This window comes from Arachis ipaensis, chromosome B9, assembly GCF_059453495.1.
Source record: "Arachis ipaensis isolate K30076 ecotype BB chromosome B9, ASM5945349v1, whole genome shotgun sequence".
In the NCBI taxonomy this organism is placed as follows: domain Eukaryota; kingdom Viridiplantae; phylum Streptophyta; class Magnoliopsida; order Fabales; family Fabaceae; genus Arachis; species Arachis ipaensis.
This window is the reverse complement of record NC_142444.1, coordinates 146,241,852-146,267,518: the sequence shown is the minus strand read 5'-3', so window position 1 is coordinate 146,267,518 and position 25,667 is coordinate 146,241,852. Positions and strand designations below refer to the sequence as shown.

General features: G+C 34.8%; 4 protein-coding genes across 5 annotated transcripts; 3 read left to right on the top strand and 1 right to left on the bottom strand.

Annotated features, from left to right (window-relative positions):
• Window positions 1-370: 370 nt before the first annotated feature.
• LOC107618914 (OVARIAN TUMOR DOMAIN-containing deubiquitinating enzyme 9) lies at window positions 371-5,357 on the top strand. Of its 2 annotated transcripts, none has more exons than XM_016321093.3 (11): window positions 371-621; window positions 1,158-1,557; window positions 1,650-1,885; window positions 2,059-2,132; window positions 2,829-2,883; window positions 3,106-3,180; window positions 3,286-3,359; window positions 3,478-3,526; window positions 4,096-4,180; window positions 4,471-4,527; window positions 5,094-5,357. In XM_016321093.3, the coding sequence occupies exons 2-11, from the start codon at window positions 1,224-1,226 to the stop codon at window positions 5,147-5,149; spliced, it is 1,095 nt and encodes a 364-aa protein (XP_016176579.1). In that variant the 5' UTR covers window positions 371-621; window positions 1,158-1,223; the 3' UTR covers window positions 5,150-5,357. The 2 variants fall into 2 exon arrangements, with proteins under 2 accessions (XP_016176579.1, XP_016176577.1); XM_016321091.3 differs by having other exon boundaries at window positions 445-621; window positions 3,457-3,526.
• Window positions 5,358-8,320: 2,963 nt separating this feature from the next.
• Window positions 8,321-12,649, top strand: LOC148546692 (uncharacterized). Its single transcript, XM_088499308.1, has 15 exons — window positions 8,321-8,507; window positions 9,373-9,648; window positions 9,762-10,264; window positions 10,337-10,560; window positions 10,668-10,745; window positions 10,833-10,898; window positions 10,977-11,045; window positions 11,121-11,195; window positions 11,269-11,322; window positions 11,479-11,565; window positions 11,646-11,714; window positions 11,796-11,861; window positions 11,944-12,039; window positions 12,163-12,228; window positions 12,313-12,649. Exons 1-15 carry the CDS (start codon window positions 8,321-8,323, stop codon window positions 12,647-12,649), a joined length of 2,253 nt encoding a protein of 750 aa, XP_088355434.1.
• Window positions 12,650-13,492: 843 nt separating this feature from the next.
• On the top strand, window positions 13,493-14,161 carry LOC148546691 (uncharacterized). Its single transcript, XM_088499307.1, has 4 exons — window positions 13,493-13,498; window positions 13,550-13,662; window positions 13,733-13,826; window positions 13,912-14,161. Exons 1-4 carry the CDS (start codon window positions 13,493-13,495, stop codon window positions 14,083-14,085), a joined length of 387 nt encoding a protein of 128 aa, XP_088355433.1. The 3' UTR covers window positions 14,086-14,161.
• Window positions 14,162-18,736: 4,575 nt separating this feature from the next.
• PUM4 (pumilio 4) lies at window positions 18,737-25,030 on the bottom strand. Its single transcript, XM_016320181.3, has 12 exons — window positions 24,725-25,030; window positions 24,409-24,477; window positions 23,346-24,014; window positions 21,901-22,624; window positions 21,182-21,767; window positions 20,959-21,100; window positions 20,755-20,862; window positions 20,192-20,404; window positions 19,989-20,099; window positions 19,627-19,821; window positions 19,344-19,518; window positions 18,737-19,262 (listed from the first exon to the last, which is right to left on the bottom strand). The coding sequence occupies exons 3-12, from the start codon at window positions 23,994-23,996 to the stop codon at window positions 19,237-19,239; spliced, it is 2,931 nt and encodes a 976-aa protein (XP_016175667.1). The 5' UTR covers window positions 23,997-24,014; window positions 24,409-24,477; window positions 24,725-25,030; the 3' UTR covers window positions 18,737-19,236.
• Between the last annotated feature and the right edge of the window lie 637 nt (window positions 25,031-25,667).

Below are 25,667 nucleotides of genomic sequence, written 5' to 3'. Positions count from 1 at the left end.
AGATACAATAGATTCTTTAAAAATTTAGTTTTAATGTCTTAAAAATGTAAATTAATATAAATATATTTAATTATTTATTGTTTTGTTACTAAAAATATTTTTTTATAACTATGATATAAATATTCATCTATAAAACAAATATAATTTGAAACAACTAATATAGAGTTGTATAGTGTATACTGTCTAGGCCTATTCCTCTTGAATAAAACTGATACGCTAAATTCTAAAAAGAGAATAGCATGAGACTCGAGAGAATCTAAGCCGTATGGATAGAACGAAATTACGAAAATAATGATATCATGACACGTCACGTGAAAATAGCCGGTGACGGTTTTCTGATTCATACCGTGGTGGAAATAAAGATGCCGAATTTCAAGAGAAGACGCTACAAGCGACGTCGTTTTAAGCTATAGTAATATATACTGCGCTTTTTTCTTTTTTATTGGATTTGTAATGATTCTTAACCTTTGTGGAATTCATTGAGATCGCGCCACACTTTTTCTTACTTCCAATCCATCCATTCATTCGCATTCCATTTCTTCAAGAATTCAATTACCCTCCCCTTTTCTTCTCATTCTTCCATTCCCAAATCCCAACCTTCCTTATTCTGCTTAATCCAAGGTTGGTTTAGTCTTTTCTTTACTTTTTTTTTTTTTTTTACCTCAGGTTCTTTATTTTTATTTTTAAAAAATTCTTCTTTTTTTGGGAGGAGCGGGTGGTTACGCTTTTGGGTGGCTAGGGATTTTCTGTCCGCTGGGATACGGATTTAGGTGTTATATTCTTTTTCAGGGGTAAAAAGGTTGTGATGGTTGATTTGCATGTTCCAAGGTTAATGCTTTGGGGTTGGATATCATGTTTTTTTTTTTTTCCAAGGTTAAACAAAACTAGATATTTAATTTCATGTTGAAGAAGCATTGTATTGGTCTAACTGTATATGATATACTATTTGGGTAACTGTTTGAGTTGAAGGATTGTAGCTTCTGATCCAAGTGTTTATGTAGTGAATATATTGAATTTAGTGCTTTATTCCTTGTCTATATTTGCATTTTGAACTGATCTTGTTAGGTAGATTAGGAACCATTTTAATATTTTGCTTCTTTTTTCGGAAGTTTATTGTTTATATGATGTCTGAATGCATTGCACCTTTTCTGTTTCAGATATTGAACTCTTGGGATAAGACAGCTAGTCCTTGGATTGGATAGAGTTGCTTGTTTTGAAGGATCATGACAGCATATGACATGGATCCTGATGTTGTTCGCTGGGGCCTTCATAATCTCTTAGATGTTTGCACACTTTCCAATAATGGTTCTCCTAGTATCATAACTAGATATGATCCGGATTTAAGTAGCAGCAGCGTAGAATATGTTAGAGAAGGCTTCTGTCAGCCTTCGTACGTGGAGAATGATGAAGCTGTTGCTCGTGCTTACCAGGAAGAATTATCACAACTTGAATCCTTGGAAGCTTCTGGGATGTCGAAATTCGGGAATGATCAAGCGCGGGCAGCCGTACTTGCACAGGATTGGCATTCTTACTCAGATGGAAGCAGAAATTTTGGTGGTATAAACTTGGCAATTGCTACTCTATTGTTATCTTTTTGATGTGCTGGATATTTTTCAAACTTGTCATGATAAATTGTCAACAACATGTAGGCAATGAAACTTGCCAGAACTCTAACAGTGAGCCATACAACATTCCAGAAGCAGAGAATTATGATCCAAGTGAAAGGGAAAATGGTACGCATGACATTGATGTTTATGGTTCCTCTTCTGGGTCAGGAGAGATTCCAGTTATTAGTGATGATATGTGGCATACGTTGGAAATAATGGATGAGTCTTCTCTTGACGGTGAAGTAGGAAAAAGATTAAACCAGATGGTCCCAATCCCTGTAAGTTTAGCCTTTCAGTGCAGCCAAATTCTGTTGTATTTAATATCATTGGATTTCTTCTTTCTATAATTTCTTATATATGTAATACTTAGTGATGTATACTTTATATGTGAGTGTAGCTATAGAATTCCAATTTGGATATTAATACAAATGTCTCTTGTCTGTACTTGCAGCATATTCCTAAAACCAATGAAAAAATTCCATCATATGATGAAGAAGTATCAGATCACCAAAGGCTACTAGACAGGTCTTGGTTTATTTATGATTTATAATTTTTTTAGTGTAAGTTGTTTTCTAGGTAAAAAGTAAAAGGCATATCTAACCTATAATTCTATCTGCTAAACCACCCCCCCCCCTTTTTTTTTCCTAAATGGGCAAATGATTTGTTAGTGTAACTAGAATGGGAATACTATTTAGCCACAAAGGTAGAACCTTATTGCAGCTCTCATTAAAATTTACTAGTACAGCATAGGTAGTGAACAACCATTAAGTAGCCAGTACGACAAAGCAGAAGGATGTAGGAACAGGTGAACAGCTATTAGGTCACCCCATAGGAAAACACTCCATGCACTCTTAGTGAGTTACTTTCTGAATAACTTGGTGCCATAATGACTTAATTTCTGAATACTTGGTTCCTTGATGACTTTGATCTTAAAAAGAAATTGCCATAGCTAACTAGATGGATGCCACGGCAATAAATTGAGAAATGAGATTTTATAGACCCAAATCTCCTTCGTTTGATAATATGCAACACCAAGAGGAAGAGGTAGGGAATGTTGGACTAGCAAGACTAGCAGATACTATATTGTAATATCTGGCTTATTCTCCTTTTTCTTTATTTTCCGTCAGCTTCCTATCTGCAAGTTAGAGCAAAATATATATCTTAACTTGGTTGTTTGGTTATTTAGGATTCATCTAATTTAATGAATTTGATCCTTCTTAGACTGCAGTTGTATGAAGTGGTTGAGCGTAAGGTTGAAGGAGATGGTAACTGCCAGGTTGGGTCTTTATCCATTATTTAAAGTTTAATTTATCCTTGTAAGATAGTTTGATTTAATGAATAGCATCTGAATTATACTAATATCATTTTTTTTAAAGGATTCGACTTCACTGGCTGTTTTTTTGAGAAATTTGCAATGGATCATGATGCATAACTTCCTTTTTCTAATGGTAGTTTATATTGTTTAAAAAAGTGTCTTATTGGTTTTGTATTTTTCCAGTTTCGTTCTTTGTCAGATCAACTCTATCGCTCACCAGAGTACCACAAACATGTGCGGGAGCAAATTGTTCAACAGGTTTGTTCATGTTTGTGGCAAGTTAACAACATATTATTTTTGAGTGGGCGACCTTAATCTATCTCTTGTTATTGATATATTGTTTTCTGCTGTGTTTGGTGTCAGCTCAAGTCTTATCCAGAACTATATGGGGGCTATGTTCCAATGGAGTATAGTGATTATTTAAAGAAAATGAGCAAGTATGTTTATACTTAATAGCATTATATCTATATAAAGACTAGGCTATGCTATTTCAGATGATATGGCTTTATTGATGTTGTCATGGTTCACTGATAGCTTGATGCGTGGCTGTATTAGGAATGGTGAATGGGGTGATCATGTCACATTGCAGGCTGCTGCCGATTGGGTATGATGAAATATACCATTTCCATTTTGTATTTGCCTTCCCTATTTATTATGATATCCTTCTTTTTGGCTTGCGATTTCAAAGTCAGTGTTCTTTATCTGTCTGATGCATTGCATTGGATGCTTAGTATATTGGATTCATGTAAAGCATTATTTGTATCTTTTAGAGGCCATCTTAGCAGGTATGGTTTATTATAAAAAGCTGTAGCAGCTTTAGGGCATTTTTCTAGTAAAGTTCAAATGGTTATGTAGTGAACTTATTCTATTGGAAGCATAATCTTTGTTTAAACAAAACATTATTTTGGCTTGAAAAAAGACAACTGTTGACTGCTAGTTACTTAAAAATGATTAGGGAGGTCATGTGATGCGTAGAAGGATTTGTTACCGAGACATTTTTAAGATATATCATTGTTATATGCCATAGTTGACTATTTTTGTGGATGGAATTCAATTAAATTAGCATATCTCATGATTTGAAATGTTGAAGGAAAACCTTTGCATTTTAGTTGATTTATATCATCAATCACTTCTATGATTTGCTGAGGTTGTCTTTTTGTTTCTACATTTCAGTATGGTGTCAAAATTTTTGTGATTACATCATTTAAGGATACGTGTTACATCGAGATTCTTCCACAGACACAGAAGTCTGGAAGAGGTAAGATTATATTAGTATACATTGAGTTTATTATTCTATATCTATAAAATTCTATTATGGTGAAACAGAGGCATGCAGATTTGTATATAGAAGCAAAATGGTTGTTACTACTGTTAGTGGTTTTGTTTGACTCTTGCGAAATGAGCAAAATTTAAATTGGTATTATTTTGTTTATCTATTCGAAAGTAATTTGTCAACTGTGATGCATAATCTTAAATGACAAGTACCTATAGTATTTTAACTTCTGTTTTAAGGACATGCTAAGCAAGTTTCCATCGTAACTACTGCAGTGATCTTTCTGAGCTTTTGGGCGGAGGTGCATTACAACCCAATTTATCCCGAAGGAGGTAATTTCATACAAGTACTGTAGAAATTTAATTTTGACTTTATTGCTCCATTGAGTCTCTTACTTTTATAATGTCCTTTGGAAGGTTCAGAACATTTCTCACATTACCATGTCCTAATTATTGTGATATGTATCCTATTTACCAAATGCAGTTACAAATTTTAAGCAAGCAATTTAAGGGTGTTTTTTTGTATGAGAGTAAGGAATGATGAGGGGAGTGGCAAAGTTTATTGATAGTTGAGTTATAATTAAGCTATACAACCTTGCTGAGATTCCCCCTATGTTATTTTGTTTTATGCATTTTGGATTCATTTGTTGTACCTCAGACAGATTGTTCTAGTGTCGTTATAATTGCAGATTAGCTTCTATGCATAATCCTCAAATTTTTGGGGAAAAAGGAAAGGCAAGTAACATAACAAAAGCAACACAACATATTTTAGATAAGAGATTGGAAGATTAGACTTTCTTATGTAGCTTTTTCTTTTCTTTAGTTTTTGCTCAAGTTAGGAGGATCTATTTTCTTGTAACTCTTGCCTTTAATGATATTCTTCATTTAACTGTAACCAGAGTTGCCGGCACCCTATGCAAAGAGAAAGAAGAGATGGTGGAATTTTGGTGGTTAGGATTGAAGTATTTCATGCATCCAGCTACTTTATCATCTGTTCTTGTTTATGGCTCTTCACTCGGCTGTGGTTGAGTTTTTTTATTGAAGTTGCATATTTATACCAGTTGGCTCTTCCCCTTTATTCTGCTTCTATTCTTTTGTACATATCCTCATTTTTCCCCCCTTGTACAGTCCTATATTCTTATAGTGCATCTCATTTACAGGAAGAGTGATCTCTCTCTCTCTCTCTCTCTCCATATTAAAACTCAAAGAAAAACAGTATGCTAAAGAGGAGAATCTATGTATATATCTATTATATAAAATATAAAAAGAGAAACCAATCAAACCATGGTAGTTTAACATTCATTCTCAAATACTTAACATTTCTTTATTGTGCAAATCATTTTTTTACCAATGTAGCATAACTTACTTTTTCTCTTTGTATTATAATTTAAGATTTTCCTTAACTTTCATCTGCCTCTTTTGACATTTATCTGTTTTAGACCTTTAGGTTATTCTGTGCTGTTAATGTTAAATAAATTTTTTTTATTGTGTAATTGAGCTATAAAACTTATTTTATTATCTCTTTTTACTCATTTTTACTATTTATCGTTGTTATATGAAGTCACATTCACACTTATTTATTTTCTTCTTCCACAATTCCTTGCCCCCTCACTCTTTTTTTCCCATTTTTTCTTCTCATATTATAGTGTCCATTTTTTTTTTTACAATTTGATCACATATTCTTATTAATTTGACATATACACAGATATGTAAGTATTATTAAGTATATATAAATTTTGTCATTTGTCAAATATATTTTACTCAATCTCCCTTGTTTTCTTCAGCGATATAATTCTCATTTTCACACGGATATGTATATATAATTATAATGATGGTAGTTGATAGTTTATAACTATTTTTTTAAACTAAAAATGTTATGGTATTATGATTCTTGACAAATAGAACTAGAAATTAGAATTTTTTTTTTTGTTTTTTAAAAAAGATTTTACATTAGTTGAGGTTTTTGTACTTCTATATTGCATGTAGTGACTTGTATCTTCTATTATAGTATTTAAATATAGCATATGTATGTTACTTTATATATATTTTCATAATTCACAATCAAAATTTGACAAATAAAAAGAATAATGAAAAATGAAACATAAGAGAAATAGATATGAGGATAAATATAAAACTCATTTCTAAACTTAAAATTATTTCTCTTTTTTTTTTTTGTTGCTTCTTTTTACTCTATGTTTACTTTGAGAAAATGCTTTTTTTATTTATTTAAGTGATTATTATTGTTAATATTCATAATTATTCAATTACAATTTTTGTGACAGCATTTATATTAAACGATATTATTAATTTCTCATCTTTATAACTAATTGAAGGTTATGAATTAACAAAGTTTAAAAGTTAAAGCACAAATAATGTGTAGTTACGAAGACATACCTATTGCTAAAACTCTTGGGCTTTAAAATAGAAATGTAGACTTAGATGTCACTTGACGTTAAGTTGGAAAACATGTTTGATTATTTTTAAAATCAGAATGCCTTTTCATATTTATGATATTGGTGTATTATAGTATTTTTTTTATGTATTAAGTTTGTGTCTGTGTCTATATATATATATATATATGATCTTAATGGATGCTTCTATAAAATTAATATCAGTTGTTTTTTATGTTTTTTTTTTTTCAATTATATTCTATAAATCTTAGCCTCTTTTTTCTTCTTTTCTTTTTATCCTATTTTTATGTTTTTTTCTTTCATATCATGTTTTATTTTAATATACCAAATCATGCACACAAATAATGTCTGTGATATATTTTACTGTTTATTTATATATGCATATTTTGACATATAATAATTAATTTTAACAAAATATATACTTCTGATCCATTACTCAAATAATACTTTTGACATATTTTATGTTTCTATGGTCATATTTTTAACATTCTATATTCATAGAATTATTATACCTCTTAAATAATATAGAATTATTATACCTCTTAAATACTTACTGACTTGAGCGTCGGAGTGTCTTTTGCAGGTACACCCCCACCTTTCTCACTTTGACTCTGACCACAACCATGGAAGAGCTTCTGACAAAGAATTTTTCAACCAAGTTATTGCTTGGAGTCACCACTTCACTTTTGCTATGTGCTCTATAAGAAAAACTTTGAACAACGAACCACATCCTCAGTGAACAATACTTTTGTCATTATTTTTTTATTTGAATATAAATTTTCACATATGATTGTTAAAATAATTTAATCAACTTTGATATAAATATAAAAAAAAAATGTTAAGATAGAACTCATATAAATCTTTCCACATTTACTAAACAATTTTAGTTATGACAATGGGCAATGCGTGTGAGTTAATATAGTTAATTGTAATTTTAATAACTAACTACTACTACTATTTAGTATCTACACAAATTAATTGCTGCGTTATTTCAGAATTCACTATCTGATCTCAATGCTCTTCTTTAACTTATGAAGCTTATAAATTTATTTACCAAGATTCTTACAAACATAAATAACGAGGTTCCTTAAAAGAAACAAGTAAAACCTCTTTTTTTTTTTTTTGTGTGGATTTGGTGAAGCCTATTTTTGCTAAGATACTTGTTACTTTGCAATTGGTTCTTGGCAGAATAAATTGAGTTGAACATTTATTTTATCTTTTATTTTATTTATATATTTTTCCAAGACTAACTAGTCATTCACATTTGAATATGAAAATGAAAGTATTTGAATATTGTGATCCCAATGAGTAGGCCAAATGCAGAACCAAGCATGCATATCTAAAATATTACTTGAATAGGTTTTTCTAATAAATAGATCTTTTTAGTATTTGAACTGAAGTTTATAACTTTATATTATCCGTTAGGTAGCGTTTGTTTTGAGGTATTAAAACAGAGATTAGGAGACTGAGATTCAGTATAATGTTTATTGTCCCAAAGACTAGTATTAAAATTTTAGTCTCTATTATTTCAGTACCTCAAAAAAGTAGGGACACAAGGTACTGAAATTTTTGAAGATAGAGACAAAAACTTTACGGGCCTGCTACACATACAAGTATCCAAGCATCCAAGTTGGCCCAGCCCAAACCGAAGACACGCGCATAAGGAACCATAACATGGCGCGTCAAAATCACGCGCTCAACACAAACAGTTACGTATGGCAGACTCTTCCACTTCCTCCACTTCTTCCACTTCTCAAAACACTTCGAAAACAAGGAAACGCTCCCATTTTCGAGCAAAAATCAAAGTTCAAAATATACAAATCGTTGTTCGAAACCTACATCAAAACAACATCAAACTCTCCGTGAAGAATCTGAAGAGAAAACGAAGCAACAACACTCAACGTAAGTTGATTAAGATTACTGTATATTTTAGTTTTCTTCTACGTCGTTCTTCTAGGGTTTACTGTGCTATTATTCTTGCTTCTTTGTTACACTGTTCTAAGTTCTACGTCATTCTTCTAAGTTCTACGTCGTTCTACATTCTTGTTCTAAGTTCTCTTGCTACTGTTGTTGATTTTTGGGGGTTTATTCCGTAGATTGGGGGTTGTATACTGCTTGAACTTGTAATGTGGCTTGATATTGATGCATGTTTGACTGATATCTGACTGATATATATGAATGTATCTGAATAATATCTATCTCACTGTTATCAATGGGTGTATCTGATTCTTACATATGGGTGTATCTTACTGTTATCAATGAGTGTATCTGACTCATATATGCGTGTATCTTACTCATATCTCAATTAATTTGATATTGAAGCATGTTTGAGTGATACCTGACTGATATATATGGATTTATCTGAATCATATCTATGGGTGTATCTCACTGTTAACAATGAGTGTATCGGATTCTTACATATGGGTGTATCTTATTGTTATTAGACCTTGTAATGTTGCTTGATATTGGAACATGTTTGACTGATATCTGACTGATAAATATGAATGTATCTGAATAATATCAATGGGTGTATCTCACTGTTAACAATGAGTGTATCTGATTCTTACATATGGGTGTATCTTACTGTTATTAGACCTTGTAATGTTGCTTGATATTGAAGCATGTTTGACTGATATCTGACTGATATATATGAATGTATCTGAATAATATCTATCTCACTGTTATCAATGGGTGTATCTGATTCTTACATATAGGTGTATCTTACTGTTACTAATGGGTGTATATTTGTGTGTATTTTTTGTTTCAGACAAAATGGCAGCAAGAAACCAAACGAAAGACCTTAAGTGTGCCACACATCTCCTGAGTGATAAGTTCAGAAACATGACTGAGGAGAAGAAGGCAATTGTCAGGGATCTCGGATTTGGTGGGTTGATGCACGTCCCACCTCTAAGGGTGGATCACCAACTCTTAAGGGAACTGGCAAACAACTTCAAACTTGGGGAGAACAGACTGAAGACAGGATATGGTTCTTTCCAAATAACACCAAAGACAATAGGTGATGCGCTTGGCATCAATGCAACAGGTAACTAGCTCAAAATTATAGGTGTATATTAAGTTCATGCTTGGGTATATTTAAGGTTGATGCTTGGGTGTTTTTGAACCGATTTTGATACTTTGTTGTTTTCTTTTTTGTAGGAAATCTGTTTCCTGAGAAAGTTGAGTATAAGCAACTTTATAAGCAACTTTCTGATGATGACAAAATAATTTATAGAAGATTCCAGGGTAAGACCCTCAAAAGTCTTACCGATGAAATGATGGAAATAGGTGTTGGCAGCGAAGAGGAACGCCTGATGTTCAAGAGGATATTCATCCTCTACATACAGATGGCGTTCCTTTTGCCAACGACGATAAACAAAATATCGCCCGTGCACCTCGCCCCAATTTTTAAGATGGACGGCATATCGGAGAGAAACTGGGGGGGGCATGTTTTGACGTTCTTGATCAAAGGCATCACAGACTACCAGGAGAAGAAGAAGAAGGCAATTGATGGCTGCCTCTTTGCCCTCATGATAATATACTTCCATCTTTCTGAAAACAAAGGCAAGAAGAGGGCTGAAAGACCACCAAAGCCTTGGATTGCCAACTGGACTAAGGAGCAGTTGGTGGAAAGAATGACTGCAGAAAGAGAAGAAACTTTGGTAAGTAAACATAATATGTTGCTTGTATTTTATTTACCTGAATGCTGCTAGCTAAAATATCTCATGTTTCAGGGGATTGTGAAGATGGCGGAGACAAGAGCAAGAGAAAAAATGAAAGAAAAAGAAAAAAAAGAAAAAAAACAAGAAATAAAAAAAACAAAAAAAAGGAAGGCGAGTCCAACATCGTCTTCGGAGACAGAAACACCTACTGACAGTGACACTTCTACCTCTGAGTCTGAGACTCAACAAGACTCAGAGGATTCAGCAAGAAAACACCCCATCAAAAAGGGGAAAAAGTAAGTACCATACTTGGGTGTAATTTCTTTTTCGAGTTGGGTGTATTTTGTTGATCACGTTGGGTGTATTTTTAGTATGTTCTAAATAATCACTGTTTGCCTTCCAGAATGGAATCCAGAAAAAGAAAGCAGAGGCAAGAGGAGCCAGATTCTGATTCAGAATCTGAATCTGAACAAAGTGATGAGTAATGTCCTGAAATTATTACTCCTTTCTTTTGGCTTCATTTTAAAGATTTCGTATATTAACTGAAGTGTCTATTATTAACTTATAGGAGCGAAGAATCATCACCTGCAGAAAAGGAGAAGGAGAAGAAAAAAACAAAAACAACACCAAAAAAGTAAGCACTTCTTTGCATAATATTCTGTGATAAAATTAATTTTTTATTTCTGATTGGTACTCTTTTTTTTCCACCCAGAACACAACCAAAAAAGAAAAAAGTTCTCGTGGAGGATTCACCTCCTAAAGAAGACCAATACTTTGACGGGTACAGTACCTCGTAAGCTATATTACCGTCTATCGTCGTAATTATTTTTGTTAACATCTTCTTTTATGAATGTAGTGAGACATATGAAATATCAAGTGACGAACTGGATGAATGGCTAGGGCAAAACGTTGATAAATCTGCTGCAGAGGGGTATGTCTTGCTGGGCTGTCTATTTCATATTTTGTTGTGTTTTGTATGCTAATAATTGTTTCTTGTTTCGCAGCGAGAACCAACCTGACCTGCGATCGACAGAAGGTCGCTATGTGTCGTCTGAAACGTAAGAAGCTTTATTATTTAATAAAATCTTGTTATCATGATTTGGGTGTGTCTTGAGGAAGCATTTGGGTGTATTGTGTGGATCAAGTTGGGTGTATGTTGTTTAATAAGTTGGAATATTAACTTTGTTGTGTTGCTTGGGTCAAATCTGTCTTAGAATACCGGCTGTGAACTTGGGAACTGATGCTCCTTCCTCTCAAGGAAACACAGAACAGAGTAGTGTAAACCAGCCGTCACAGAGCATGTAATTTCTCTTTCAAATAACCGTTACTTTTGTTCTTCTATTACCCTTCTACTTCTAATTCTGTATATATTTTTTTTTAGAAAAAAAAGCCCTTTATTATTTTATTCAAGAAAAAAAAGGCAGGAAAAAAAAGCAAAAACTGCAAGTATGTAAGTTCTCAAAAAAACAAAGCCTGTCTTCTTTTTGAATTGTTCGGGTGTATTTCTTGAATTTCTTTGGGTGTATTTTAGGTTGAGTCCGTCTGATTCGAATATGATGGTTGTGAGGGAACAGACACCGTCCGAAGCGCTTGCAATGTGAGTTTTACAATAATATTCAACCTTATAACATTATTATTTTCAAAGGCGTTGTTAACCTTTCATTTTTCTTCTTGTTTAGAGTCCCGATTCAGGTTTTTGTGCCGGCATCCCAAACAACCACTGAGACAGATTTTGAACCAACCCCTATGCTACAGATTGAAGGGACTACAGAAACGTAAGAAATAGTATTGAGTGTATATTTGTTTGGAGTTTGGGTGTATATTAGCTAACAGTTTGGGTGTATATTGTTCCTGATTAGTTTCTTTTACGCCGTGATTAATTTTTTGTAACTGTGCAGCACTCCTGAAACCCCCAAACAACTTCAAGAGACCACACCAACGGTTCCCCCAGCTCCAACTAAAATGTAAGTTCATCAGACTAAAATCAATCTTTGCTTATTATCCGTATATTCTTATTCTTATTCTTATTCTTATACATGATGACGCAGTCATCCAGATGCAGAAGACGCTGCTGCCCTGTTGATGATGGCACGGACAGCTTCCTATGTTCCTAAAACAGATCCAGGGGTGCCATCATTCAGCCTTGGATTAACTGATTCAAGCCAGGAGGGGGCGTCAACGCAGGAGACAGAAAGGGAAAAATCTCCAGAAGCTGCGAATTTGATAGAACAATTGGACAGTTTGGTCCAAAGAATAGCAAGCAGCGCGACGAAGGGAAAAAACTCAAGTCCACAAATTCAGAGGGAGACTGGGGGAGAAAGTTCTGCAAAGTTTGAAACTCCTCGGGGATTATATCAGATTACGGATGATATGAAACAAAAGTGATACATCTGGGGGACAAGACTGAAGGAAGATGCAGATGGCAATACTAACGAGTATGAGGAAATGTTCACTCTGATTGGCCAAGGAAAATACATTTTGATGAGAATGCACCTTGCTTCCCTCCAGGCAAAAAGTGATATAGAATCTCAGGTAATATTATAATAAGATTAATGTTTTTACACCAAAGTCAATTACAATGCTTATTAATGTAAAATTGATTTCGGCATATATTTCTAGATTGTATCTGCCATCTGCCTCATCCTCAACAACAAAAATGAAAAGAGATTTCAAGAACAAATATACTGTCTCCCCCCGATATTGTGGTAAGTGTTACTTCTAAGAACTTCGGGTGTATTTTCTGTATTGATTTGGGTGTATTTGTCACGTTCGATTGGGTGTAAGTTTAGTATTTCATTTCTTGTTTCCCATTCTTGCAGTGCATGGCACTTTCGGATCACCCAAACGGGGAATTCGTATCACCAAAAACGAAAAAGGAATTCAGGGTGGAAGCCTACCCGAGTTTCATTCCCTTCATAGATAGAAAAAAATTGACTTCGCACCCATATGTAAGTTTTCGTTTGCTAAATTTGTTAGTACGCTTATTTACTTATTTGCAAAATAAAATAACACACTGTTCATGTGTGGCAATCCTTCAGATTTTTGCCCCTGTCTGCTACGCGGGGCATTGGTGGTTATGGCTGATAAATACAAGAAAGCGGAAATGTCAAATACTTGACCCGCTACACAAAAAGGCTCCCACCGATGAGAGAAAGGCCATTAATAAATTCACTGTAAGTTGCCTCTGTCTTCTTTACTTTAATAGATAGGTCTATTTCGTTAGTTGTAATGGGTGTATCTTGTCCATTCATTCGGGTGTATTACTGATTTGTTTTCGTATTTAAGGGATACGTATTTTCAAGATTGATAACATATGCCGGCGGGGAACCTCTTCAGAAAGGGGAGAGGGAGAAGGAAATTAAATCACCATATGTTAAAATATCTGGCCAAAAAATAAGGTATAAATTTGTAACTCTGAACATTAAACTTTTGTAAATGAGATTTGTAATTTATTTTCTTCGTTTTCAGCTATGACTGCGCTGTGTACGTTATGAAGTGGATGGAGATAATTGAGCCGGAAAACATCAAAAAGGGGAAGTATCAATGGGATAATTGGCCACAGGTAACTGTCTTTAGAACCATATAACTCTGTATTACTTTACTGAATTAATATTGCTGTTTAAACAGAATATACTTTTTAATTGTAGGAGGAGGTGGACCACTATAGAGTGGAGTACGCATCCCGGATACTATTGAGTGAGATGAATACACAGAGAGATCGGGCAATTAGAGAGAGTAGTGCTATAAGGCTGTCGAAGCCATCCTCTATATTATTAAGTCCGTTTTGTCAGATTAATTCTGCTGATATAGAAACTGCGTAATCCATCTGCTGGGTAGTTTGTAAATTAACAAATGATGTAAATATTTGCCATTTATCAACAACTTCTATTCTATGTATATTTTTTCTCATAGTTAAATTATCTGTGCTGGTAAACTGTCTGTGATGTATTCAAAAACTGTATTACAGGTGGTAAAATATGAAGGAAAAAATCAAGGCATATATAAACACAAATTATAAACTGCTACACCCAACGCAAGTCTAATAATACACCCAAGGTTGTATAAAATATACACCCAAACTGTCTGCGCTGTATTCAAAATGTATGAATTACATGTACTAAAATATGAAGAAAAACATCAAATCAAATATAAACCCATAACCTGAGAATTTTTACAGCTTTTGTTTTATATATATCTATATATGTGTCTATATCTAAATTGTGAATTAACGAAAATACACCCAAAATAACGGTGCTTTTACACCCATATTCTGTAAAACTATACACCCAACGAGTTATCCCCTGCTGCTGGTACCCTGAACTGATAACTCATAACGTGTCCTTGATATTGGCTGCAATTTGAATGCGCCGCTGATGCAGCATCAAACAGGTTTATCTGAAATATAACACACACACATTACCTAAACTATTAACGAGAAAAATAAACTCAATCGCCACAAATTTAAAGAACATTACTTTTACCTCGCTTAAAACTTTCGTCTTCTTCTTCTTTGTGGCATTTGCGATCTGTTTCTCCAGCTTTGAACCTAGCCTGTTTTTTGGACGTCCTCTTGTTCGAATCCTTGGCGGGCTTTGAAGCTCGTTAACGGATTCCAAGTTGGCGTCTTCGTGGGATAAAGAAGATGTCCCCTTCCTTTTGGCTTTTAATGCTTCCATCTCGGCCATGACGTTATCGTACACATGGTGCAAAATTGCAGTCAGCTCCTCCGATTCGGAGGCAAATTCGCATATATTTTGCGAACGAAAAACCAATTGGTCGAACCTCTTGCTTCTTGGCTCCATTAGTGGCTCGTCGTGGCTGCTCTTGATGTGTGTGTGTGTCGCCTCTTTACCTTCTTGCTCCATCGTTCCAGTATGTATCTCGGTGACACTTGGCTTACTTGTTCGAAGCTTAACACGCTTAGTGCGTGACGGCACAGTATCCCTCTCGACTCGAATAATAAGCAATGGCATTTTACCTCGGCTGCAACCGAGTCGTAAGTAACCACGAACTTGTTGAATATTGAGCTGGAAACTTGTTCTCCGACTTCGTATACTGAATAGCCTAGAGCGGAATTCTTTAGTCTGGTGATGCAATTCGCCTTTCCTCTGAATTGCGCTTGGACTTCCCTAAACTTTGCGTGAGTGTACGCATCTTGAAACTGAGCTTCAATGCAGGATTTGGTTGCACACGGTATAACCGTATGAAAATCTGCAGCATCTGATTCTCTCTCTGCTTGCTCCCTGCTTCCGAGGCAATTATCATATTGTTTGACGAACTGAATAAGCGAGCTGTTCCGGGTGATATACTTGTTAAAAAATGAATGCATGCTCTCGCTCCTTTGTGTGCTTCTCATCCCTGCCCAGAAATGGTGATCCAGATAGATAGGAACCCATATGTGACGGTCTTCGTACAGATCTGCATAATACACCCAAAGACAGTCTATAAATACACCCGAAAAAACATGCAATTTACACCTCTGATGCAGATTTTAAAAAGACATTACCTGAAAGCCACTTGTTGTCCCCAAGACCAAAATTCAGCAGAAAATCGTTCCAATTCCTATCGAATGAGTCTTTGCTGTGAGAGTTCCAAACAACTTGGCTCATTTCTTGTTCGATATCGGCATGTCCCTTGTACCCGTTTAATTTGCTTGGAATCTTCTTCATGATGTGCCAAATGCACCAGCGGTGAACTGTTGTTGGCATACAGGCCTCTAAAGCCCTTTTCATGGATGCGCACTGATCGGTGAGAAACCCTTTCGGAGCGTTTCCTCCCATGCAACGAAGCCAGCTTTGAAATAACCATTTGAATGATTCAATTTCTTCGTTCTTCATCAAAGAGCATCCGAGAAGTGTTAATTGACCGTGGTGATTCACCCCGACAAAAGAACCACAGACCAAATTATACCTGAAACAAATTACCATGGTCCAGAATGCAAAATCATTAGCTACACCCTAACAAATGCTTCGCATACACCCAATGAAACAGCCAATATACACCTCTACTGCGGATTCGTAAAAATAAATTAATTTGGCATCATAAACAGGGACAGTTTGTTACCTGTTTGTATTGTAGGTGGTGTCGAATGAAATGACGTCTCCGAAATACTCAAAGGCGGCTCTGCTTCTTGCATCGGCCCAAAAAGCCAGCTTAATCGATTGATCCTCTTCGAGTTGGAGCTCAAAAAAGAAATTCGGATTCTTCTCTTTCATTCTTAAGAAATATTTCCCGAATTCCTTTGCATCTTCTTGTTCGGAAACATTCCGCACTTCCCTGGTAATGTAATTCCTCACGTCCTTTTCGATAAAATTTAACTCGCGGTGACCCCCGGCAGCCGCAACAAATGATTGGTAGGTTTTGCTTGGTCTGATACCGGCCTCCTCGTTATTCTCTATCGTACGACGAATGGACATGCTTAGTTCCCTGTGCTGTTTGAGCATCTCTGCTTTGCTTGGACAGCAGGGGTGTGAATGATCCAGCACAACCTTTGAAATGATCCAAGCACCGACATCCTTCAATGTGTGTATATAAATTCTTGCAGGACAGTTTAGACCGGCTGTCGGATTGGTCTTCTCGGTCGGAGATATTTTAGATTTCCATTTTCCCTCTCTGCTACATGTAATCAGTTGGTTCTTAATCTCGTTTCCCTTCCTATTTGTGCACCGAACTCTTGTAGAGAAACCTGCAGCCTTGGCGTAGTTCCTGTAAAATTTTCCAGCATCTTCAAGGGTGGTAAAGGTCATTCCGACCTTTGGAACAAGCTCGTCATCAACAACTGAGAGAGGCTGCAAAATACACCGTGTCAGAACTGTAAATACACCCATAGATATGATTCAAATACACCCAATCATGTCTAATACGATACACCCGAACCGCAACAACTCAACTACAGAATGACTTTTAAAGCCATAAACTGTAAATACACAGCATGCAGATATACACCATCTCAAAAACTAAAAACACACCTAATCATGTCTGTTATAATACAGCTGAACAACAACAAGTAAATTAAAATAACAAAAAACCAGTAAAGTGTAGATACACCCACACTTCTAGCTAAAATACACCCAAACAAGAATTGATCTACACCCGAACGTCTGCTACAAATTCCAGGTAATTAATCACAACTAATACATTGAATCGACAGATTCAGGTAAACGTGTTACTTTCACAGTCAATGTTCAGCAATTTTTCAACTACACAATGTTATACAAATTACTGAAAGAAATTTCATACTAATCCTATGTAAATCAAACCTCAGGGACTTCGTTAGATTCTGACTCATAATCCACTTCGCCTGCATTCAGATGACAATCTGAGGTTGAATGATCCATTATCTTCAAAACGAGATCAAACTTTGATTTCGGAAAACAACAAATCAAAAATAGAAAACGAAGCTCGAGTTGCAGAGAGAGACAAAGGTAACCTAAACGAAGAAGATGCTAGTGAGAAAAGGAGAAGAAAAGAACAATGGAGAAGAAGGAGGGTAAACGCGGGAGAAGAAGAAGAACGAAATCTCAAAATAACGAAAACGAAAAGGGAAAGAAATATTTTAAATCTGGTAGTTAGATATACGCGCGATGTTATATAGCGCGTGTAATCAACGTACCTGAAGCAGCGCGTATTTTGATCTTATTGTTTAATGAACTTGTAAAGCATACAAGCCATTAGGGCTTGTATGCAGAGCTTTTCCGAAAACTTTAATAACATTTTATACTTAAAATACCACATTTGAATTAATTAATTTCAACTTTATTCTTTTGTGCAAATTAAATTAGAACTTTATTTTTATTTCAATCTCTATCTCTCACTTTATACTAAACAATAAACACAATACTGAGACTTATTTCAATATCTATTTTTCAGTCTCAATCTTTCAGTTTCAATCTCTCTTCCTAATGCTACCTTATAGATCTAAACTTATATTTATGCATACACAAAATACTTTTCTTTTGGGTCAAATAACTTTAGATTTTTGTCAAAAGTACGTTAAGCACCTCATCAAAGGTTTGAGCTAAAAGAATAACACAAGTAAAAAATTGATTAAATTATTCTGTTAATACCTATAATTTTACCAAATTTATAAAAAATTTTAATGAGATCTTCACACAGTTATAAGTTTCATTGTTATTCCAAAAACATTTAACTAGTTTTAAATATGCTAAAGATAAAAAAGATCTAATTACAAATCTAAAAAGTGATGTAGGAATCTAAATAAAAAATTTTTAAATGTAAAGTCCTAGTTACAAATTTAAAAAAATTACAAAGACTACCAGAATAATTTGACCTAAAAAATTTAGATCTCTCAACGAATGTATTTAAGATTTAGAAAACTCATGTTTCTTTCATTAAGACTTTCTACTCCTAATTTATTGTATTTATAGCTCTGAACAATTTAAATCCATAGTCTAAACACATTACACAAATGAATAAATGCAGTTAAAAGACAGAAGCCAGAGATAAAAAGACAATATCAGCCGAGAAGCAGTATTATTTACACATTTAAAGTTGAAGTTGAGAGTCTCAACTACAGACTCCAGTTATTGCAATGAATCTTTTACCATTGATTTGCTTTACAGAACAATGGATTTTCATGTACACTGGAAAAGAAAAAAAAGACACATTGCCATCACCCTAATCTTTGCATCCTAACTCAACTCTCTTTATGGAGTTAATAGTAACAAAACCAAACCATAGTAAGAAAAATTAATTTATTCAATTGTCCCTCCAATACTTAATCAAAACTTAGGGATATATTAACATCCATGTTAGCTGTACAACGGATTTATGCGGTGGCGCGAGGAGGAGGACGATTTGTTATCAAGACTTCAATTATGATGCTTGAGGAGGAGCTAGTAAATTAGGCTAACATCCATGTTAGCTGTACAACGGATTTATGTGGTGGCGCGAGGAGGAGGACGATTTGTCATCAAGACTTCAATTATGATGCTTGAGGAGGAGCTAGTAGATTAGGCTAACAACCCTATGCGCCTTTCTGCAAATGAGGCCAATCGAATTATTAGAAATTCCATTGCTTCCTGAACAATTCACAAAAAGTAGTAACTGAATTCTTTACCTCCAGTGGTTATGAGCTTCTCCACGCGGGAAACTATGTGCTTGCCGTAGGTATACTGCTTCAGAGCATTTAAGTGAACCTTGATGCGAGAAAGAATCAGCTCAAGACTTCGATCATCGCAAGTCTCGAGCACTTTTTGAACAACATAATTACCAAAAGGATCCTTCATCATAGCCTGCGATTTCATTGTCATAATCCAACTCAGGAAGTGCCTCTGATTTGATCATTTTAATTCTATCATATTTATTTATAGATTTAATTAATGAGATGAAAGGGGCCAAACCTGTAATGGCTCATTCTCATCAGAGTTACCAAGCATTTCATTCACCAAAATCTGGCGTTCTTCAGGACTACCGAAAGCCAAGCACTTCTCAATAACATTAGAAGCAAACTTTTGTTGACTCATTTTAACAATTTGTCCTGCAAGCTTGCTAATAATAGCTGTCCTTTCATCTGGTTTACCATGTTCGAGGATATGCTTCAAGAGAGAAGCATGGTATTTAGAAGTAACAAAATGAAGATAAAGTACACAACAATTAAGTAATATGCATAAGATAAAGTACTCAAAAAGATAACAACACAGCCTGCTGATGTGTATTCAAAATAATCTCTAATCGAACAAACACATTGTTGAATGCTTCGTACCTGAATAACATAATTTCCATATTGATCCTGTGCTAAAGTGCATACAGATTGCATGATTTCATCCATTATAATTTGTTGTGTATTTAGAGCATCACAATGTTCTAGAACCCTCTGTTAACATCCACATGTTCAATACGATTATAAAATAGAAAAGCTCATCACTAGCTCAATAAAACATAAAATACCACGTGCAATTTTCTGACCTGAATAACACGGCAACCGTAGGGATGAGTAGAAAGTGCAACAACTTGACCATAGAAAGATGAGACAATAAACTGAATTCTATCTTGAGGGACACACTCTATACACTTCTGAATAACGTGGTTTCCATTTTGATCCCGTACACATTTCATTATTGCACCGTCGAGTTCTGAAACCATTTGAGTCTGCTGCTCTACATCAACAACCTCCAAGGCCTGTTAACAAATTTAGCTGAGATTTGAAAGAATACACTGATTTATCTGGCACATCTAAAGAGCAAACAATAAACAGAACGAAACCGTTCGGGTTGGGGGCTCGGTTCTTTAAACTATTTCCATGTAACAATAAATACCAATATTCACTGCAAACCACATAGGAACTTCAACTTCCTTCTCAAATCATAGCGATTACCAATTATACACCAAAGGACCATGTAAGATTGATGTGATACAACTTGACAATGTGAAATATTGAACCAGCACATATCTTATACAAAAAATGGGGAAACTAGACTTAGATAAAGCATATGAATAGGAAATATGAGAATTTAAGGCTTGAAAGGCACCTTCTGAATCACTCTGCAGCCATACATTTGCAGGCTAAGAGGTAAAACATAACCTGTAAGCTGGCTGGCTAATTCCTTTCTTTGATCTTCCGTACCATGCTCGAAAAACTGCAATGTCAAGCACGATAAAATAGAATGAACAACCAAACCAAAGGAACATATTCATGACGGTACTCGATATTCAATATTAGAAGTTAATTGTACTTTTTGTATAACGTAATTTCCAAAGACATCAGTCATCAAGGTACGAGCATGAGGAATGATCTCGGGAAATATCTTGGTCTTCTCCTCTACCGAAGCTGTTTCTAGTTTCTGCTGAATAAATCGGCTGCCATACTGATCGGTACTGCATTATGTAAGAGATTATAATTCAGACTAACAGAGCGTTATATGATTAGGAACAACAATTCAGGTGCAACATTCATACCTAAAGTGAACCACATGATCAACAATGTCTAGAAGTTCAAAAGTTCTAGCCTTGTTGTTCTTGAACTCATCCAGTAAGGACGAAGGAAATCTTCCGTCCATGTTATTGCCAATATCAGCAGGCCATGAGCCACTAGAACCTCCCATTGAGCTTCTAATCATAGAATTCAAGCGAGATAAACGTTCATTCTCAAACAATGGATTTCCAGATCCAAGGGAAGTAAGTGAGGAACTTGCAAGCTGTTTCCCTGTATATGGCATCCCAATACCATATGGCTGACTGCCATAGAACCTAGGATTCATAAGCCCGGATTTGCTCAGGAGTGGGAGTTCATATTGTTGCTTTTGCTGAGCTAGAAGTGAATCAAGATATGCTTTCCGAAATCCCTCTAATTCTCCATTTGAGGTATCAGAAAAGTTCCTCATTTGAGAAGGATCACTGGAACCACTCACCCCATGCATTGAGTAATCAGAACTTTGCTGCAAGCATTGTATTAAGCGCGGATCCATATTTGTACAATGAAGGTCAACACCAATCTGATTTGCCAGTGCCTCTAAACTTTGTCCATCTCTGCAACTCCTCAAAGCTGGAACCGAAACACTGAACTGTTAATGCTAATTAACAAGGCTAAATTACACCGGCTTAAATTAAATTTCAACACACACACACACACACACACACACATACACACACACACACAGAGAGAGAGAGAGAGAGACCTGTTTCAAGTTGATTATTGTATACAGCATTTGATTTCGAGTTTACAGGATATGAGGCAGTAACATGGCCAGTGTAGTCTATATTTGGCAAACTTGTCATATTTCCACTAGAGTGCACTTTCGAGCGCAAACTGGCAAAAGAAGCTGTTTTTTTCAGTAGATTGATTTGATCATTTGAACCAAATGTGTTAAAGTTTGCTACTAGCCCATTATGTCTGGCCAAACTAACATTGTTCTGTGCATTTAACAGAACATTGGAATGATTATCAACTTCCATTTGTAGCTTAGCTTTTAAAAGATTCTCTTGCTCCGCGTGCCTAGCAGCAGACAAACTTAACCCTGATAATGAAGACGCTATATCGGCAATATCAGTCATACTAGAAGAATGACCAATATGGGTCCCCAAGCCATTAACACTTTTCTCAACAGAGAAAACTTTACCACCCAATGGAGGAACACCGGATCCAAGCGGTCTCCCAATAACCTGTGGTTCAGGGGTTGTAACTCTAGACAAAGAAGAACCCACAGCAGATGAAAAACTATGAGTACCATTGACACCGTGAGTTTGAAGACCAATCAAACCAGGAGTGGAAGCTGAAGAACGCAAGCCCTCCAAAGACTCACGATCAACAATGCCATTTGAATCCAAAATATCGCCAAATGTATTGTGACTCACTGCACGTGACATATTGCTAGACAAAGAAGTAGGTTGATCAAGTCCTTCCTGGTAAAACACTAAATTCAGTTATAAGCATAACAAAATGCTGATGATTGAACACTAAAAAATAGCAACACAGCTTTTCGTAGCACTTCTTTTTTTTCTTTACATTAAAATTTAAAACACTCACAAACACAAGCCATAAATTATGGAAGTGACAAACAGTTTCACCTTACTGGAAGGTCAAGGATATTGTGTATGTTTGGGCGTCATTATTTTGTTAAAAAAAGATCTTTTTTTTATTTTTTAACGTGTTTGGCAATTTTCTAGTAGTAAAAGTAAAAGCACTAGTAAAATAAAAAAAAGATCTTTTTTGAGAAGCTGTAATTTACATCTTTTTTTAAAAGATCTTTTTTGAGTTTTTCCTTAAAAAAAAGATGTTTTTCGTGTAATAAATAAACAAAAAAAGTACTTTTATATTGTTATACCCAAACATAATTGATAGATAAAAAGACCTTTTTACATGAGATATCCAAACATAAAATTACTTTTACTTCTCTATAAGATCTTTTAAAGAAAGATAACTCGAAAAAAGATCTTTTCTCAAAAGCTCACCCAAACAAGCCCATTGTCAGAAATCGAAGGATAAGGCAAGAGCATGTAAAGACCAATTATGCAACTGAATCATAGTTGCAAGTAAAAATGACACCTCAAAGTCGAATGCACTGAAAATGTCTCACCTAGAACCAAAATACACATGCAATTGGGATTGGAATTAATCAATTACCTGAAGAATATCAGCAATAGGTGTTCTCCTTCCACCAACACCAGCTCCGGCCCCTATTCTAGCCAAATCCATATGGCGGTCCAGCAACTGAGCTGAACCCTGCCTAGAGGAATTTTGCAAACTGGCTTTCCTCAATTCCATCAAATCATTCTCTGCTTGTTGCACAGGAAATCCTGGTTGCATCGAAAACAGCGATGAACTATCACCATTTGCAACCATCTTCTTCCTCCAATCCCCAAATCCATCATATGGAGATCCTCCAACCTGAAACCTTTGTGTAACACGCCAATCTTCTTTCGACAACAGTGGTGGAGGTAACCTAGGATTTATACTCTCATGCGAGTAATAATAAGAAAGATACGCTGGATGCGAACGAATCTCATCTTCAGTCAAAAACCCATTATTGTTACCACTCCTACTATTTATTGCCCCAAAATCAGAGTTCCTTAGACTACCAAAAGCACTTAATGATCCCTCTACAGTCGGGGGTGCGCTTCCACTTCGATAAATGTTTAGATCCCTTTCTCGATTGATAAACTGCTGATTGCGCTGCTCTTGCAGTATCCTTTCCAACTCACTCTGCAGCGTGTCTTCGATAGTCCCATTCAACAAATGCTGAAAACCATTATCTACCTTATTCCCACTGTCCATCTCAAAACTAGAAGTCACCTATAAGTGACACCAAAACCGGTTAATTATAATTGCACAAAACAATAACCATTAAAGTAATTAATAACTAAGAAAAAACCACAAAAACCACAATCCACATGCCTGAATTCACTTTATTGTTGTAGGGAACAAAAACAAACCATACAAAAGCAAGAATCTTGGGTCATTCTATTTCATTATATCCTCCAAAAGTTAAAATACTGCCTAGAACAAACTTGAAATACGACCATAAGTTGCTCAGAATTACATCAGACGCAAATCACTATATTATCTCTTCATTTTTCTGACTACCCCTTTTACCCTCAGATACATAAGAGCAAAAAATCAATCAACAAACTTCAATCACAATTTACAGAGAGAGAGAGAGAGAGAGAGAGAGAGAGAATGGGCATACCTTAGACTCCGCAGCTCAAAAGGAACCTTCACATGAATAGAAACAAAACCCAAAAATTTTGGATCCTTTCTGAAACACAAAATAGAGAAAACCCCATCATAAAAAGAAAAAAAAAAGGAAAATCACAACCACTTGCAACAATCCAGGCGCAAATCAAGACACAAAGTTTTCACATTTAAACCGAGAAAGCAAAAGAAACGAAAAAGCACGAAAGATTTCACAACAAATAGACAAATTAAATAAACCCCATAAAATTTTTCTGATAAAAATGAACACTTTTTGGGTGATTGAAGAATCAAAGAGCAATTAAAGTTACCCTTTTGAAGAGAGTGGAGGAATGAGGGGAAGCTGGGAAGAATCGTTGTGTTGTTTTTGTTGTATCCGAAAAAGAAGGAATTTTGGAGAGGATGGAATTGTTCTGTGTTATGCAGAAATCAGAATAGATAGATAGAAAAGAGAGATGGCGTGGGCCTCAGTGAGATCAAAATCAGATGGCTATGTAATGAATGAATGAATGAATGAATCTATGAATGAATGAATGATGGTACGTGCTGCATGGGATGGATGCGTTTACATATATCATGATGTAATGTAACATATCATACAACATTCTTCATACTTCAAAAGGCAACCAGATTTCCCTGCTTTTATTGCACATTTTTATTTTTAATATTAGATTAACAATGGTATTTTTTTTAATGGTAATCTATTACGATATTTTTTTTAAAATATGAGATGATTTAATTTAGGAAATATAAATCAGACTATCTAATTGTTAAAAAGTACAAAAATTGGATCGTCCGATTTATGTTTAAAAAATTAAAAAAATTTGAAGTACACAAATCAGACAGTCCGATTTATATACTTTAAATTTTTTTAATTTTTTAAACACAAATCGAATATTTATATACCTCTCATAATTTTAAAAAATACTAAAAATTATATTGTTAAAATATATCACTCATCCTATTTCTATGTATAAATTTTGTAGCCCTTTTATAGGACTTTTTCCTTTGGTTTAAGAGTTTGTTTCATCTTAGAAATACAAATATATATTAGAGAAGATTAAAAGTAAACGGTATCTTTTAATATATTAATAATATATTAGCATATCTATTCTGAATCTACTAAAAAAACATTAATAAGTATTATTTAGAATTGGTGTAGATTTTATATATATATATATATATATATTATTGTGTTTCTCAATCCATGTATATTTGTTAATGATCATAAAAGATATATTTTGATATATACCT

Coding starts and splice junctions, on each gene's coding strand:
- PUM4 (XM_016320181.3), bottom strand. CDS start 23,996: ATGGACAGTGGGAATAAGGTAGATAATGGTTTTCAGCATTTGTTGAAT. Junction 20,405..20,754: donor GCTGCAGAGTGATTCAGAAG/GTGCCTTTCAAG, acceptor ATTTGTTAACAG/GCCTTGGAGGTTGTTGATGT. Junction 19,519..19,626: donor ATGAGAATGAGCCATTACAG/GTTTGGCCCCTT, acceptor ATGAAATCGCAG/GCTATGATGAAGGATCCTTT.
- LOC148546692 (XM_088499308.1), top strand. CDS start 8,321: ATGGCAGACTCTTCCACTTCCTCCACTTCTTCCACTTCTCAAAACACT. Junction 11,046..11,120: donor GAAGACCAATACTTTGACGG/GTACAGTACCTC, acceptor TTATGAATGTAG/TGAGACATATGAAATATCAA. Junction 11,566..11,645: donor AACCAGCCGTCACAGAGCAT/GTAATTTCTCTT, acceptor ATTTTTTTTTAG/AAAAAAAAGCCCTTTATTAT.
- LOC148546691 (XM_088499307.1), top strand. Junction 13,663..13,732: donor ATATCTGGCCAAAAAATAAG/GTATAAATTTGT, acceptor CTTCGTTTTCAG/CTATGACTGCGCTGTGTACG. Junction 13,827..13,911: donor AATGGGATAATTGGCCACAG/GTAACTGTCTTT, acceptor TTTTAATTGTAG/GAGGAGGTGGACCACTATAG.
- LOC107618914 (XM_016321091.3), top strand. CDS start 1,224: ATGACAGCATATGACATGGATCCTGATGTTGTTCGCTGGGGCCTTCAT. Junction 1,558..1,649: donor TGGAAGCAGAAATTTTGGTG/GTATAAACTTGG, acceptor AACAACATGTAG/GCAATGAAACTTGCCAGAAC. Junction 3,527..4,095: donor TGCAGGCTGCTGCCGATTGG/GTATGATGAAAT, acceptor TCTACATTTCAG/TATGGTGTCAAAATTTTTGT.